This window comes from Nomia melanderi, chromosome 14, assembly GCF_051020985.1.
Source record: "Nomia melanderi isolate GNS246 chromosome 14, iyNomMela1, whole genome shotgun sequence".
In the NCBI taxonomy this organism is placed as follows: Eukaryota; Metazoa; Arthropoda; class Insecta; order Hymenoptera; family Halictidae; genus Nomia; species Nomia melanderi.
This window is the reverse complement of record NC_135012.1, coordinates 689,082-704,538: the sequence shown is the minus strand read 5'-3', so window position 1 is coordinate 704,538 and position 15,457 is coordinate 689,082. Positions and strand designations below refer to the sequence as shown.

The following is a 15,457-nucleotide window of genomic DNA, read 5'->3' as shown; positions in this document are numbered from 1 at the left end:
TCACAGATAAATTGAGAAACAAAGCTTTTTTATCCCAATATTTCGCGCACCGAAGCATTATACATAGTTCAATATTAAATATTAAATTTTCTAATTTTACTGCGTCCAATCAAATGGTGACTGAGAGTCACCTCTCGAGTGCAAAGGGTTAAAATCGCGACATCTGTGTTATCGGGAAATGTGATAGAAATCCATAGAGCTTTTATATGAAAATATTATCGTGTCGAGGTTTTAGATATTTCCTTGAATTCCGTCCGTGTTCGGAGCGCCTTCGCGGCGAATTCCTTTTGTTTTACGGTCGGATCGGATACCGGGAAATGATTTGTCGAAATAATCCGACTGATTCCGTTCGACGAGAACGAGCGTCGCCGATATCGACGAATGAATAAAAGGAGACCGACCCGCAGCCCCGCGAGAGGATTTCATCCACTGTCCGAGGCGATTGGGATTCCGCGGCAAACGTGAATCGCGAAACATTTATTTTCCCCGAGTCCTGCGCATGGGGAAACTTTCCGGCGGAACGCGTTTTTTTATGCGGACTTCGTGAAGTCCCGCGGTGCCCTTCATTGTAAAAATGAAACTGCTGGAAACTTCGCGTCGAATACAATAAAGTTTATCGTATTTTATGCTCCGAACTGTTCAAGAACATTGGGAATATTCCGATGAAGGAACAACACTAGTAGAATGAAAATCTTTTTCATTTAGAGTGGAATAGATATTACAAATATTCGTTTGTCAATTACACAGTATGTTTCTTTTCGGACGATAATCAGTGAAGAAAAATAATTCATAATTCATGATTAATTAGTTTTTATTCATTTATTCGAATTATATTTACAGAGTAGTTTTCAGTGCTTCGTGTATGCAACATTGTACAATATTAAGGCACTGATAGGAACGAGTTAATTACTGTACACAGTATATTACGTCTGTTCGAAATTATCAAAGGGTTTTCATCGTCGTTTCGTGCAGGTGTTAATAACGGAGCGGTGGCACACGATAAATCTCATTATTTCTCTGGCTTGTCGCCATTGTTATAGCCCAACTTGAAGAAATCTTTCAGCAGCACGTTGAACGTTACGGTAACAATACCCTCCACTTTCATGCGCGTGACTGCAATTATAAAGGGAGTTATGTATAAGACTGCCCCACGCACCGCGCCACAGGAAAACAGGTGCGCTTAGCATTCAGCGAGGATCTCTAGAAACGTCTACAGCACTAGACACCGCGGGAAATAAATTATTTTCGATCTAGAAGGGTTCCTTTCAATTTATCCGTTCCACTTTATCCCTTTACCTTCGACAAACTCGAAATTACGAAGCATTATCTTGACAGAAAGTCTTCTAACACTTTTAGTTCGTTTCACCATCATTCGCTTCTAGTTCCACGCGAAATTTCGATCACAAATTTTCGTTCGTTCTTTTTAAAGAAGCTTATCGAGCGTTACAAAGAATGTTCAAGTAATACATCCATGCTGACGCATTTCGGCGCTCGAATGACGCTACGCACAAGTCTCCAAGTTTTATTCTCATCCGATGCCCCCGATGCCATAGTAACTTTTTACAATGCACAGTTTCCAGAGCAAGATTCAGGAAAACAGGGTTATATTTTTTATTAGCGCGTGGGATGCGATTTCATTTCAGCGATCAATCCGCGGGATTCGTCAGTTCGCGTGGGATTGTAAAGAACAGAAAATATCTGCGCCGTTTCTTAATAGAAGAGAAAAGTGAAATAATATCTACGTTGTTAAGAGATGTATTGAAATGTTCATTTGTCTAAGTACCGAGTAATTCTAATTGGTTTCCGAAGATGAAGAGGGCGAAGATACTTCTGTACCGAATTTAACACTAAAACTACCGAGAATTTAATACGATTAATATGCAATTCCTATAAAAATTGTAACAATAGGTTATTTTCAGTTTCTTCAGACATTCATTATAGGACGCAAATGAAGCAACTTATTTTCAAAATCGTTTCGAATATCCAATGCTTCGAAGATATCCATAATTGCTAAACAAAAAAAATCGAAACCAGTCATTTTTACTGGTACGGTAGTTCTAGTGTTACGCTTTTCATAATGCATTAATATAGAAAATATTGAAATAAAATACCTTCGTTTTTTAACACTAGAACTACAGAGCATTTAATACGATTGATATGTAATCTCTATAAAAATTGTAAGAATAGATTATTTTCAGTTTCTTTGGATATTCATCGTACTACTCGAATGAAAATATTCATTTTTAAAATCATTTCGAATATTCAATGCTTCGAAGATATCAATAATTGCTAAACAAAAAAATCGAAACCAGTCATTTTGACTGGTACGGTAGTTTTACTGTTAAATCGAAAATAAAGATTGGCATTTCGTCGAGGGAACAGATGAGTTTGAGGATGTAGATCGTTTCGATTGGAAAGATTACTAACAGGCCGTACGAAACATATCGAACGAGTCATGCTGGTCAGAATTTGACTGGCAGAATTGTTTGATTCAATTGGCTGTCCGCACGGAGTGTGCATGTTAATACAGCGGACATATCGGCTGTCCTAAATACGCTGAATCCCCGCGGGTTCAATTAATTCGACGTCAGCAGTATGTCACCGCGGGTAAATGAGAAATCGTTGAAAATATTGCCTTACGTTCTCTTCCGCTGTTAGAGGCCAATATCGCTGGATCAATTAGCTCTGGTCTTCGGCCGGTCAACCAGGCAGCGAATCGTTGTAACGTCGAGGAAGACTCTGGTACGTACACCGATACCCTGTTACATCGTGTTTTATACAAAAATGGACTGGAAATTGTACTTTACAATATCCTAAAATCATCAGCAAAATTTTATTCATTCTAATAACCTCTATCGAAGCAGCCCAAACAACTGATTAATATTTAGAAAAGCGACTGAAGTCCTTTAGAATTATTTTTCTAAGATTTTAACCCTTTGCGGACGAATGTCGGCATTTCGGCGAGACGAAATTTTCGTATTTGGAAGACAAATCGCAAATAAATGATTTAATTACTCGAACAGCAAGAGATCAGCACTTTTTTTCCTTTTTTTCTATTAATTAAGCAGTTGATATATAATTTAGTTCCATCTGCTAAAGGTTTTGTATGTTTCAAAGTATCTCCGACCGCAAAGGGTTAAGATTATATTTTATCAATACTCTAATGAAACTTCATATACAATTATAAAGCAGAATATTCGAATTTGTTGGAATATACATTGTAATTTTTCTGGAGGAAATGTTAATACCTTTTCTCATGGTAACCTGTTCTCAATGGCAAATGGCACACTCCATATCCGCAGATAACGTCACGACCGAAAATGTCCATACCGTAAACCGACATGATTAATTGCGGCCCTAAGATATAAATTTCTTTAATCGTCGTACCGATACGAAACAAATTACGACGCGGTATATTTCAAACGTGTCGAGAGTTAACAGCAAAAATCAGCGATTACGTTCAACTACTAAAACTAAAAGAATGATTTACTTAACTTTTACAATTATAAACAATTTTAATCTATTCCCTATTAACAAGGATTTGTCAGACAATTTCCGAACAACTTCCCTGTAATCCAATCGAAAATCGATAACGCAATCATTGAACTTACATCCGTGCGGATTGGTGCTTTTAAACGTGATTTCTAGAGGGAAATTCCAAACGGCGAGATTTCGCGGGTCGCTGCTGCACTTACACATCTGCGTCAGACCTTCCTCGATGCCCTAATAGAATTTTATAAGCCGACACCGGCGTGAGGTTAAAATTCACAGTGAAAACGGAGAGAGCGCGCGCGTGTACGCCAGCGAACAGCGTTGACTTGTAAAACGGGGGAACGAAGGGAAGAAATAAAAAAAGCAATGAACAACTCACGGCGACTACGGTCCATTCGGGGCCAAAATGAAATCCATACTTGCAGTAGACATTGTTCGCGTCGTAAAATTCCGCGTGCTCGATGGTACCCGTGATCGACAGGAAAAATTCGCCGTCGACCGACATCACTCGCTTCGAGAAAATAAAAAGAGATGAATCGGAAACGTTTAATATGATTCCTCGATGGAGGATTCTTGAAAAAGTCGAACGTAACAAGAGAAAATCTTAGTTTCTAGTGGAAGATTCTTAGTTTCTCGTGCCATTTATTTCGCGTCGGCACGGTTTGTGTACGATTGTGTGGACGCGTAGCCGTGGTAACCAAGCATGCGCCCCACTTTCACGCAACATATGGCGCTGGTAAAAACTTGAACGAACAGTAATGGGGATCTTTCGAAGCGTGACTTTCTTCTCGTATAGAGAACACGTGGTCGACGTTTATGTATCGTTGAAATAAATGACACTCCGTTTATGTCGTAGGGCATTTATCTCGAAGCTGCTGTTTAATTAGGAATGATAGGTATCCCTCGTAATTATTCAGCATCGATGTATGCTAATACTGCCATCTGCAACGTCATTTGAATCAGTCGATCAAAATTAATTTTGCGATTGACAGTATGCGGGTGAACGTGACTCAGACTGGGTAAATCATGGACGCCGCTGTCCCGAGAGAAATTCATTAATCGGCGAAGCTATTCCGAATGATATCAAAGAAAATTCATTGTAAATATTGTACGTCGAAGTGAATACATAATCCGAGCTTTAACCCTTTGCACTCGAGAGGTGACTCTGTCAACCCACTTGATTTGATTTGCAAAATTATAAAGTTTTATATATAATATCAAGCTTTGTATGATGCATCGAATAGTGGAATATTGAAATAAAATAATTTTCCTTCTTAATTTATATATGTTTCCTCATTAACACTAGAACTACCGAGCATTTAATACGATTCATATGCAATTCCTATAAAAATTGTAGCAATAGATTATTTTCAGTATCTTCAGGCATTCATTATAGTACTCAAATGAAACTATTCATATTCAAAATCATTTCGAATATTCAATGCTTCGAAGATATCAATAATTGCTAAACAAAAAAATTGAAACCAGTCATTCTGATTGGTACGGTAGTTCACGTGTTAATTAATTTCAAAGAACATCGTCTGTATCTCATCGAAGAATATTGAATATCAGTGAAAAACTTTCGAGTGCAAAGGGTTAATTTAGCAGCTTCATTAATACAGCAACTGAGACGATCGTGATCATAAGTGACTGAACGAAATATTGTATCGCAAATATTCATTTCGACTCACTAAAAATCAAACATTCCCCCATTCACAGGCCGCAATAAAATAAAAATACAACCATCATCGTTCTCGCTGCTCAACGTTTTATTGTTCCTCGGAGAATTAACAATAGATCTTACAATATACATAGATATCTCAGTCGTATCTAGAAAATCGTGAAATTACCAGAATTTTCATTCTACTCTACGAACGATATATACAGAAGACCGGAACGAGCAGAATCGAAGATTCGCTGGCAGGTGTCGGCGAGCGGATCGCGCGCGTTCTCGACGTGCCATCGGCGGGCGGGCTGTAACACGTATTTTAAAAATGGACACGTCTGGCACGTCCAATCCGCGCGCGCGGCGCCCTCTCGCCGTCTAATGAATGGAAATTTCCATTTCGATCGTCCAGCTTTATTTAGACGAACGAAACACAGTAACCGAATCGTGGTCGCGAGAAACGGGTCGGGGTGATCTATTAACGATCTAAATTCCATGCTACGATCAACGTGTACTAGAATCTTGGCTAGTTTCGTGTCTGTTACTTGGTTACGGTTCATCGTCGCGCGTCGACGATATACGCAATGGCAGGCGGTGTGTGTATCATTGAGGTATTGTCGCGGATATCGAAACGGACATTACGAAGCTCTAGCGGTCGATCGGTCGATCGATTTCGACCGATACCACCGATCGATCGCTTTCTATTAAGTCACCGATCTCAACGTTCTCGTGGTTCTCTTCGCGCCCTTCGAGAGACGTTCTTCTACGTGGGAGATTATGGTGTTTTTCGCGTTCCCTGGTTCGATTATCCTTATCGGCGTACTAGCTGTTCGTCGAACGGTGACGGTATTCAACTGTTCACTCGCGTTTATTTGCCCGCGGAGATCTCCTTCATACGGTTCAACGCGGATCCAGCCTTGAACCAGGTGATCTGCTGGTCGTTCATTGTGTGGTTCAGACTGATGGTATCGACCTTACCGTCTTTGTGCTTGATCTCTGCTTTTACCGGCTGGAAATTGAGGAATGACTTTGATCAGCGATTGCATTTCATTTTGGGAGAAACGTATGAGACGTAAAAGATTCAACTATTGCTTAACCAGTTAACTGTTTGACGATACACGTCGTCGTGAAGCTTGACACGATACTAATTCTTTCAGTGAATTCTTTATTTTATCACATAAACACGTAATTCTTCTTTGTTTCGCTTTGGTCTTTCATTAACTCTTTGCAGACAACTGTCGAAATTTCCGTATTTGGAAGACTAAGTTGTAGACAAATGATTTAGTCACTCGAACAGCAAGAGATCATCGCGAAGTTTCCTTTTGCTATATTAATTAAGCATTTGATATATAATTCAGCTCTATCTGCTGAAAGTCTTGTATATTTCAAAGAATCTTCGTCAACGGGTTAAAATATACTCTATGCGCATTCGTCCCGCGTTCGACGAGTACTCCATTTTTCGATTTTATTACGCGGAGAAGAGGTTTTTCCAACTAAATTCCACAGTTAATTGGTTAATGGAATAAATAAGAGTGTTTTAACTGTGACAGGGTTAACCCTTTGCGGACGAATGTCGACACTTCACCGAGCTGAAACTTTCATTGTAATACCAAGTTGCAAACGAATGATTCAACTACTCAGATAGTAAGGAATCAGTACACAGTTTCCTTATTCCCTATTGATCAAGCATTCAGTATCTAATTTCGCAGATTCTGCAGATGGTTCTCTATACTCTAAACAATCTTCGTCCAGAAAGAGTTAAATGTGATAAGATGATAATATTCTGTATTGAGTGATGGATATTATAGTTTTTCTATATTCCTTGTATCGTTCGAAATCGAACACGAGAAGTTTTCCAAATAAATTCCACAGTTAACTGGTTAAAATTCGAAGTAATTGGGAATGATCGTTACGTACCTTGCCAGGCGCGAGATCCTTCAGTCCAAGAAGACTGATCTTGTCGGTAGGCTGGATTTTGTCGTAGTCGCTGGCATTAGCGAACGTCAATGGCAACAGACCCTGTTTCTTCAAGTTGGTTTCATGGATACGCGCGAAACTCTTGACGATGATCGCGCGGCCGCCGAGATGTCGTGGTTCCAGAGCAGCGTGCTCCCGAGACGAACCTTCTCCGTAGTTTTCGTCGCCGACTGCCACCCACCTGACGCCATTTTTCTTGTAATCACGGGCTACGTCCGGTACAGCTCCCCATTGGCCGGTCAGTTGGTTCTTGATCTTGTTCATCTCGCCATTTTCAGAGTTGACGGCGCTAGAAATTTTGGTAGAAATGTTTCATGCATTTCTTTTACATACGAAGTACATTTTGATTGATGTTTCGATGAATAGAAAGTAAAATTAACCCTTAGCACTCCAGATGGTTTTGTAATCTATCAGCAACTGCAATTTTTATAGTATTCCTAGCGAAGATTAGAAATGCTATAACATTTCTTCGATCGTTTAGTTTCCTTCTTAGTAGAAAATTTGGATGTGAAATCTTTTCGTTTCTTTAAGATTCATTAAAATATTTCATATTATAACTGGTGCAATATTGAAGCCTACAGAGTTCAAAGGGTTAAGTGTGGAAGGTTAGTTGCCATTATAAATCAGAAAAATTCTATGGGAAATCTTATATTGAACGTTTACTTTTAGACAACGGAATAAGAACAGAAATTCGAAAAATAAATATGTTTTTCTAGACACGATGGCTTAAAGTTATCCATATACATAAAAATGAAATATTTTTGCAATTCAATTCAAGTGTTTGTAAATCAATTCATTAGAAGTTATATTTGCATGAGCGAATCAATTATAGTAGACTCGCCGAACTTACCCAATGAACATGTTGTTCGAGATGTTGTCCAAGTGGCCACGGTATTTGAGCCATGGACCGGCAGCTGAGATGTGATCCGTAGTACATTTGCCTTTGACTTTGATCAAGATCGTCATATCGGTGAGATCCTTGCCGTCCCATTTATCGAACGGCTCCAACAGCTGCAATCTCTGACTTTTCGGGTCAACGTCAACTTTGACTTTGCTGCCATCGGATGGTGGAGCGTCGTAGGTGTCCATGCCAGGGTCGAAACCACGGGATGGAAGTTCATCGCCTGAAAAATCATCGTAGAGTGTTCAAACTCTCCTGTCAATTACCGTCAAGTCTATAAATCGTACCAGTAAATTGCTGAGAATTAAAGATTACATTAAATTTCGTAGAACTTGGAACTTCGTTAATTCTTTTTAAACTTACAAGACATAAACTAGCATGTTCAATTATTTTAAGCTTCTCGTGTAATCACACATAAATTTCCACAAATGAATGAAATTCGTTTCATCGCGTCGATGCTCAATGAATATTTTCCATTCAGACTAACCGTATTCTAACGCGCAGATCGTTGAGTTATAAACATTTCCTGTAACTCCGGTTTTTACGTTGCAACGAAAAAAGCACCATAAAAAAGTACACTAAGTATCAGCAGCTGACTCTACAAATCATTCTACGGATCAGTTGTAGTAAATGTCGCTTTATGGTAATGGTTCGAATGCAAGGCCACGTCCCGGAACTTAATTTCTAAACAAACAGTGCTTAGAACATTGTGCACGTATTAATAATAAACAGTATCGATCATTTCATTGACTATTCGTAATCCTTTGTGCAACAGTATAATAAAGCCGCAGAAATATCAATGAAATTATTCAGTTTCCGAAACAAGAATCTTGTCTAGACATCTCCGAACAGAAATAGCCGATTTGATTCCCAATGTACCGTTGAATTTCATTTTCGACGTGTCGAAGGCTCGACGGACAGCATGCAAACGACGCAGACGTGTTACGAAAGAGATGTCTCGAACCGTGAGTCATGCATAATTGTTCAGAAATTAACGCGCGACGAGGAGCTATTATGTCTTTATTGTCGCCGACGATTCTCATCGAGTTCCCACGGCAATTAGGGGAAATTAACGAGACGTACCGTACGGATCCTTCAGAAGGAACTCTTTTCCGTCCGCGCCCTTAAGTTTGTCGGTGACAGGATTGAAGTCCAGTCGTCCAGCGATCGACAGAGCGGTGACGAGTTCAGGGCTGGTGACGAAAGCGTGCGTCGCTGGATTCGCGTCGTTTCTTCCCGTGAAATTACGGTTGTACGACGTCACGATCGTGTTCTTGTCGCCTTTCTTGATGTCCTGACGGTCCCACTGGCCAATGCAGGGACCGCACGCGTTCGCCAGAACGGTGCCGCCGAAATCTCGAAGGATTTTCGCCTAGAAACACGTAACACCATTTTAACCCTTAGCACTCCAGGTTGTTTTATATAATCTATCAGCAACTGCAACTAATTTTTATAGTATTCCTAGCGAAAATTATAAATGCTGGAACATTCCTTCGATCTTTTATTTTCCTTAGTACAAAATTTGGATGTGTGGAAAATCGAATAATTTTAGGGTAGTTTCTTTAAGATTCATTAAAATATTTCATATTATAAATGGTGCAATATTCGAGCCTACAGAGTTCAAAGGGTTAATAACTCATCGATTGATCGATGATCAATATACTTTGTCTCCTACGTGTCGTGCTTATAACTCTAATCTTCAAATTTATAATCCTAGAATATCAAAATTTCAGTTCAACGTTTGTTCTAGGTAAATCTTCAATAATTCGTCTATCTCTGAATAATTACTCTGTTTCTATATCTCTAACGAATCAATTCACTCGATACAAAATTCAAACGAATTTCGATTACAATTGAACTCCGATCGAAGAAAACATGAATCACCTCGAGTGGTGAAATGATCTATCATAATTGCGTTTCCGATAAAACATTCTTGGCTGATTCAATATCAATGTCAACTGACTCGTACTTAGAATAGACTTCGCTCTCAATAGATAAGGCAGTGAATTCGTAGCTAATCTCCTTTGTCGTAGGCTTGTCATCTCGCGTCTCAAGAATCTAACGTTATAAATAACACGGAATAATAAAAGATCTCTTAAACAATCTAATTAAAGGATCCTCTAAGTGATCCTCGTCAGCTACATTCAAACAAATCCGCTCCAAGAATAATGACATTTCGAAATTACTATTATTTCCCGAGAGCATTGCGTAATTTGTTCATATAGTTCTCCCGAGAACGTCCCGGCAATTCCTCGAGTCCCTATTTTTCCATTTCGCACTGTCAAAATACATCGATCCGATCCAAATTAAGAAATTGGCGTGGGCCGTGCGGCTGCGACGCGCTTCGTTTCACCAACGGTTGGCACCAGATCAGACGCGCATCGCGGACTCGGTTCGCTTACTGTCCTTTCAACGCACGATACCGTGTCAGCATACTAAAAAGAAACTTACGATTCCATCGCGTTCGATGGTGGCGCGAATCTGCTCGGACCCTGGCGTGACATTGAAAGCGGATTTCGCTTTCAGCCCGTGTTCCAGCGCCTGTTTCGCGATGTTCGCGCACCGACCCATATCCTCATACGAGCTGTTCGTGCAGGAACCGATCAAGCCGACCTTGATCTCGTTTGGCCAACCGTTCTGCTTGGCAGTATTACCTGCACACAATTGTTAACTATTTAACAAACGCTCAAGCTTGAAACAACATTTTCCTTCGAAGCTTTTCATTCAGACAACTCGAGAAACTGAAATTGAAACTGACATTCGCTTCGAAACAAATGTTAATATAAATACTTGGGTTCAATTATCATTTGACCGATTGAGCCAAGGTCACTTCAAGGTTATTTCAAGGTCCTCTTCAGGTGGTTCTGTAGTTTTTATAACTTGTTGCATCGTTTCGTGATATAGTTAGTATAGGAATAAGTTTAATACAAAAGTATCATTCGAACTATCTCAATGATCAAGAATATATACAAACGACGCAATTCGATTCAAGTTAGATGCAATTTTTTCATTAAAAGAATCACTGTATCTCAGAGATACTATATTTTCTTCCATTGTCCTTATATCAGTCTACAACCGATATCTCTAATCTCGATCACGCGAAGATTAAAGATCTTGCGTAACATATCCGAACGACTTTCACCGACAGTAAATAACTCAATGAGACTTTACGAATGGATATCCCCAAGTGTTTATCAAAAGGAAAAACCCACACTCACCTAGCTTAGAGATCGGATGAGCGAGATCAGGAGTGAACGGTCCATTAACGTGAGGCTCAAGAGTGGAAAGGTCCAATTCGATGATTTGATCGTACTTAGCGTTAGCATCCGCCGTCAGAAGACTCTTTCTGTGCTGATCCGCGGCGGCAGCGATGTCAGCGCGACCGGTGGACTTCAGATAGTCTTGCATACGGAAGTTGTACGGGAAGATGGACGTGGTGGCACCGATTTCGGCGCCCATGTTGCAAATGGTCGCCATACCGGTGCAGCTGATGTTGTCGACGCCCGGTCCGAAGTATTCTACGATGGCACCAGTGCCTCCTTTTACAGTGAGGATGCCGGCAACCTTCAGGATGATGTCCTTAGGGCTGGTCCATCCCTTGAGCTCGCCGGTCAGCTTGACGCCGATCACTTTGGGGCACTTCAGCTCCCATGGAATGTTCGCCATCACATCCACCGCGTCGGCGCCACCGACGCCGATGCACAGGCAGCCTAATCCTCCACCGTTAGGCGTGTGAGAGTCGGTACCGATCATCAACAGGCCGGGGAACGCGTAATTCTCGAGGATGATCTGGTGAATGATGCCGGAGCCGGGGTTCCAGAAACCGACACCGTATTTCGCGCCGGCGGTCTTCAGGAAGTTGTAGACTTCCTTGTTGATGTCCTTCGCGCGTTTCAGATCCTTCTCCCCTCCCACTTGCGCCTCGATCAAGTGATCGCAGTGGATCGTGGAGGGCACGGCTACTTTTGGCAGTCCTGAGGAGGTTGATTAGAGGAGTTAACCCTTTGCACTCGGGAGGTGACTCTTAGTCACCACCGGATTTGATACAGTAAAACTATAGAATCTGATAGTTAATGTTGAACTTTGTATAATGCCTTGATACGTGAAATGTTAGAATAAAATAGCTTTGTTCCTCAATATACTGGCGATTTCTCTTCGACTTAATCTCGAAGAATATCGTCTTTGCCTCGTCGAAAAATGTTAAATATTAATGGTAAGAAACTTTCGAGGGTTAACATTAACATCGACAGTTAAGCGTGTTAACGAAAATTAACCCTGAGCACTCCAGGTTGTTAATCTATCAGCAACTGCAATTTTTATATCCTAGCGAAAATGAGATGTGGTGTAAAATTTCTTTGATCCTTTATTTTCCTTAGTACAAAATTTGGATGCGTGGAAAATCTAATAATTTTAGGGTAGTTTCTATAAGATTCATCGAAATATTTAATATTATGGTGCAATATTGGAGCCCACAGAGTTCAAAGGATTAGAAGCTAATGACGGTTGGATCTGTTGAATTCGGTTTGAAATCCTCATCGCGAGTCTGGCGATGTTATGAGACGAAATTAGAGCAACCGAACGAAAGGAAACGAAGCTCGATATAGGAAGTAATTTTGATATCGGTGTAACGCTGTTCAGAAAGCGAATGGACGACGTACCGGAACTGATGAACTGTAACATGGCCATCTGAGCCGTTGCATCCTGCATAGCCACGCGATCCGGGCGCAGCCTGAGGTAACTTGTGCCTCGCTGGATATCCTGTTTGTCGGGTTCATCGAGGTGAGAGTATAAAACCTTCTCGGAAAGGGTTAGTGGTCGGGTTAGCCTGCAAAGAGAATGTTTGGCCTGTGATTATGGAGGTATCTTATCATCTAATTGAACGTTACTTGATTCGGTGAAAGTTCGTAGATAATATGGTCATGTTATTGGTAAATTTTCGGTGTAAATTAGATGTTAAATTTATGAGAATTTCATTCATAAGATGTTAGCGGACTGGAAGAGTTAATTAAATACCTTCAGGACAATTGATAGGTATAATTAATTGGTTTAATGGTACAGTGACTTTTTCTGTTTACCTTTTCTTCACAATTTTAAGGTTCTCTTCCAACTTGTCGTAAGGGAGGTAACTCGTCTGGTCGAATTTGGACATCGCCACCTTCGCGGCGGCGAAGCTCAGCGGACTTACGCTGAAGCATCTTTGTTGGATGTCCGCCGCGAATACAGCGACCCTCTACAAATGAATATTATGTATTATTAATTCTACTCTGATCGGAGAAATAAGATGGGATTCATGAAACAAGAAATTATGATTTAGAGATACATTGTATCCCCTAGTTCAACGCTGAGATACTTTGATTTCATGGAAAATAACAAACAAGCCCCAAACGAAGTGGCAACAGATAATTAATCACGTCGCTAACAATGGAAATTTTACGCATTATTCTTCGACGTGAAATACCACGGTTTAATTACCGTAGAAATTCGGAACAAACAAAAGATACCCGAGGATTCAGCGAAATCAGTTCCCGCAGACTAAACACATTATTGATAAAACACCTCGCAGCGTATCAGCTGTTCGTTAGCCTGTTTTTCAAACTCCCTTATCGTCGACGATGGAACCTTATCTTTTCGATATAGCTAATTGCATTGGAACTGTCAAGACAATAAACAATTGAAACAATATCTCCAGAACGGAGTGTCCAAGAAATACTAGAGATAGCCAAAGAATTCAGCTGTTTAATTCGCGATTGCACACGACTGCCGAGAAACTTACGAAAACGAACGAGCGGCACGATGAACTGTCCTTCCCCGAATTGACTTACGCGGAACAAGCGTGTTGCGCTCGTGAAGATTTTATTGACAGTGGAAGCACCCCGTCGGAGACTCATGAATACACATCGGTCGTAAATAATCCCAAGATCGGGGATGTAATTTTATTTATAGCCGGGTTACGAGACCAACGAGCAGAGCGGGAAAAAAGAGGAACAGTTCAAAAGGCACAATTAGCGGTATCGCAGATCGCGTAGGCGGTATTACGTTTCTGCATCGTGTCATGTGCTCTCGCCGCGTAGCTGTACGCGCAAACATTACGAAATGATGCATATACCTTCGCCTATATACATCGGCGGTTACGTAATCCGATAATTCGCGAGCATGAAATACTACTAACGACGTTGATTTTCCTAGTATCAACGAGATCTTTCTCGGAAACAAAGAGGCATACACGCGTATTTCCGAGAAAGAACACAATTTGCAGACGTGTCATTCACGAATTCCGTTTATCAACGGCTTGGTCGTAGCAGTAACGAGCAGTGGTTATCGCTCTCAAATTAGCGGCGTTATCAACCGCCGTTTTTCGAGAGCAACGAGGGAAAAGTGGGATCGCGAGCAGCTGCACGCCCCGTTCGCACGCGCCGCACGCTCCCGACTTCTGCGCAATGCCCGATTCACATAACCTCGACGCCCTCCAAAAATGAACTCTCTAGATAGAACGGAACCCACCGAACAGGATTATGTAACGAGCAAAATAACATTTCGGGCATTCTCTCGTCGGCCGGATCGATTCGAAAGTCACCGTTTCCGCGAATCCGAGCGCTACTCCCGTCGCCGTTACGTTGTCGGCTTATTCCACTCCGAAATAACAATCATAATCAACCATCTTGAACGACGGAAACTCGAGAATCCTCTGACACATTGACAGCGAAGAAACGGAGAGCGGGAGAACGATGCGCAAAATGCGTGTCTCCATTTTGAATTCGACCCCTGTTGCCCGTTACCTTTCAACCGGTCGCACGTGAAAAATCAATAATTCGAGGGAACGTTGTGTCGTTCGTTAACGGTGTTAGAATCGGTTGAAATAACAACGGTTGACCTTGATAACGGGGTCAAGGGGTCAAATCGAGTACGGAGCGCAGCGAGTAAGTCCGCGGGTTCGAATTCAATTTCGATTAGAATATTCGACTAATTTGATTGAACTGAATACCTGGCCGCTAAGAATTCGAGTGCAGTAGGACATTGTCGGACGGTGCCTCCTTCGACGTTCTCTCCGCGGTGCCGAATTCGGTTTTGCGGTCCGGGGGGAAGCTCGCACGAAAAAAACGTGAATGTCAACGGGGGGAGGAAAGGGCGGCGAGTACGAACAGAGATAAAATTCTTTTTCTCGCGTGGCAGCCCTTCTCAAACCGGCCACTCGAGAACTGAGGAAATTTTGGCCTGTCTTCCTCGTGTCAATGCTTCGGCGGCCACGCATGCGCCTCGCCGCTCGATTTCGTGGGAACGACGCGATGGCGCCCTATCAGCCGTTATCTCCAAGAGAGAGAAAGAGAGAGCTAGCACGATCTGCGTTACCGGCGAGTGTCCGTGACGCTTTATCCTGCCTGGCAGAGTTCTGCAGCTCTGAAAGAGGTGTAGGGACCTGGTTA

At 41.5% G+C, this 15,457-nt stretch overlaps 2 protein-coding genes across 5 annotated transcripts; both read right to left on the bottom strand.

Annotated features, from left to right (window-relative positions):
- Window positions 1-806: 806 nt before the first annotated feature.
- LOC116429215 (B9 domain-containing protein 1) lies at window positions 807-5,090 on the bottom strand. Its single transcript, XM_031981911.2, has 5 exons — window positions 3,872-5,090; window positions 3,612-3,723; window positions 3,249-3,357; window positions 2,641-2,759; window positions 807-1,113 (listed from the first exon to the last, which is right to left on the bottom strand). Exons 1-5 carry the CDS (start codon window positions 3,995-3,997, stop codon window positions 1,010-1,012), a joined length of 570 nt encoding a protein of 189 aa, XP_031837771.1. The 5' UTR covers window positions 3,998-5,090; the 3' UTR covers window positions 807-1,009.
- A 153-nt stretch (window positions 5,091-5,243) lies between these two features.
- Window positions 5,244-15,268, bottom strand: LOC116429233 (aconitate hydratase, mitochondrial). Of its 4 annotated transcripts, none has more exons than XM_031981961.2 (9): window positions 15,019-15,268; window positions 13,112-13,266; window positions 12,695-12,861; window positions 11,255-12,010; window positions 10,488-10,690; window positions 9,120-9,408; window positions 7,986-8,259; window positions 7,076-7,424; window positions 5,244-6,167 (listed from the first exon to the last, which is right to left on the bottom strand). In XM_031981961.2, the coding sequence occupies exons 1-9, from the start codon at window positions 15,049-15,051 to the stop codon at window positions 6,027-6,029; spliced, it is 2,367 nt and encodes a 788-aa protein (XP_031837821.1). In that variant the 5' UTR covers window positions 15,052-15,268; the 3' UTR covers window positions 5,244-6,026. The 4 variants fall into 4 exon arrangements, with proteins under 4 accessions (XP_031837821.1, XP_031837829.1, XP_031837839.1 ...); XM_031981969.2 differs by lacking the exon at window positions 15,019-15,268 and adding an exon at window positions 13,859-14,083; XM_031981979.2 differs by lacking the exon at window positions 15,019-15,268 and adding an exon at window positions 13,810-13,970.
- Window positions 15,269-15,457: the final 189 nt, after the last annotated feature.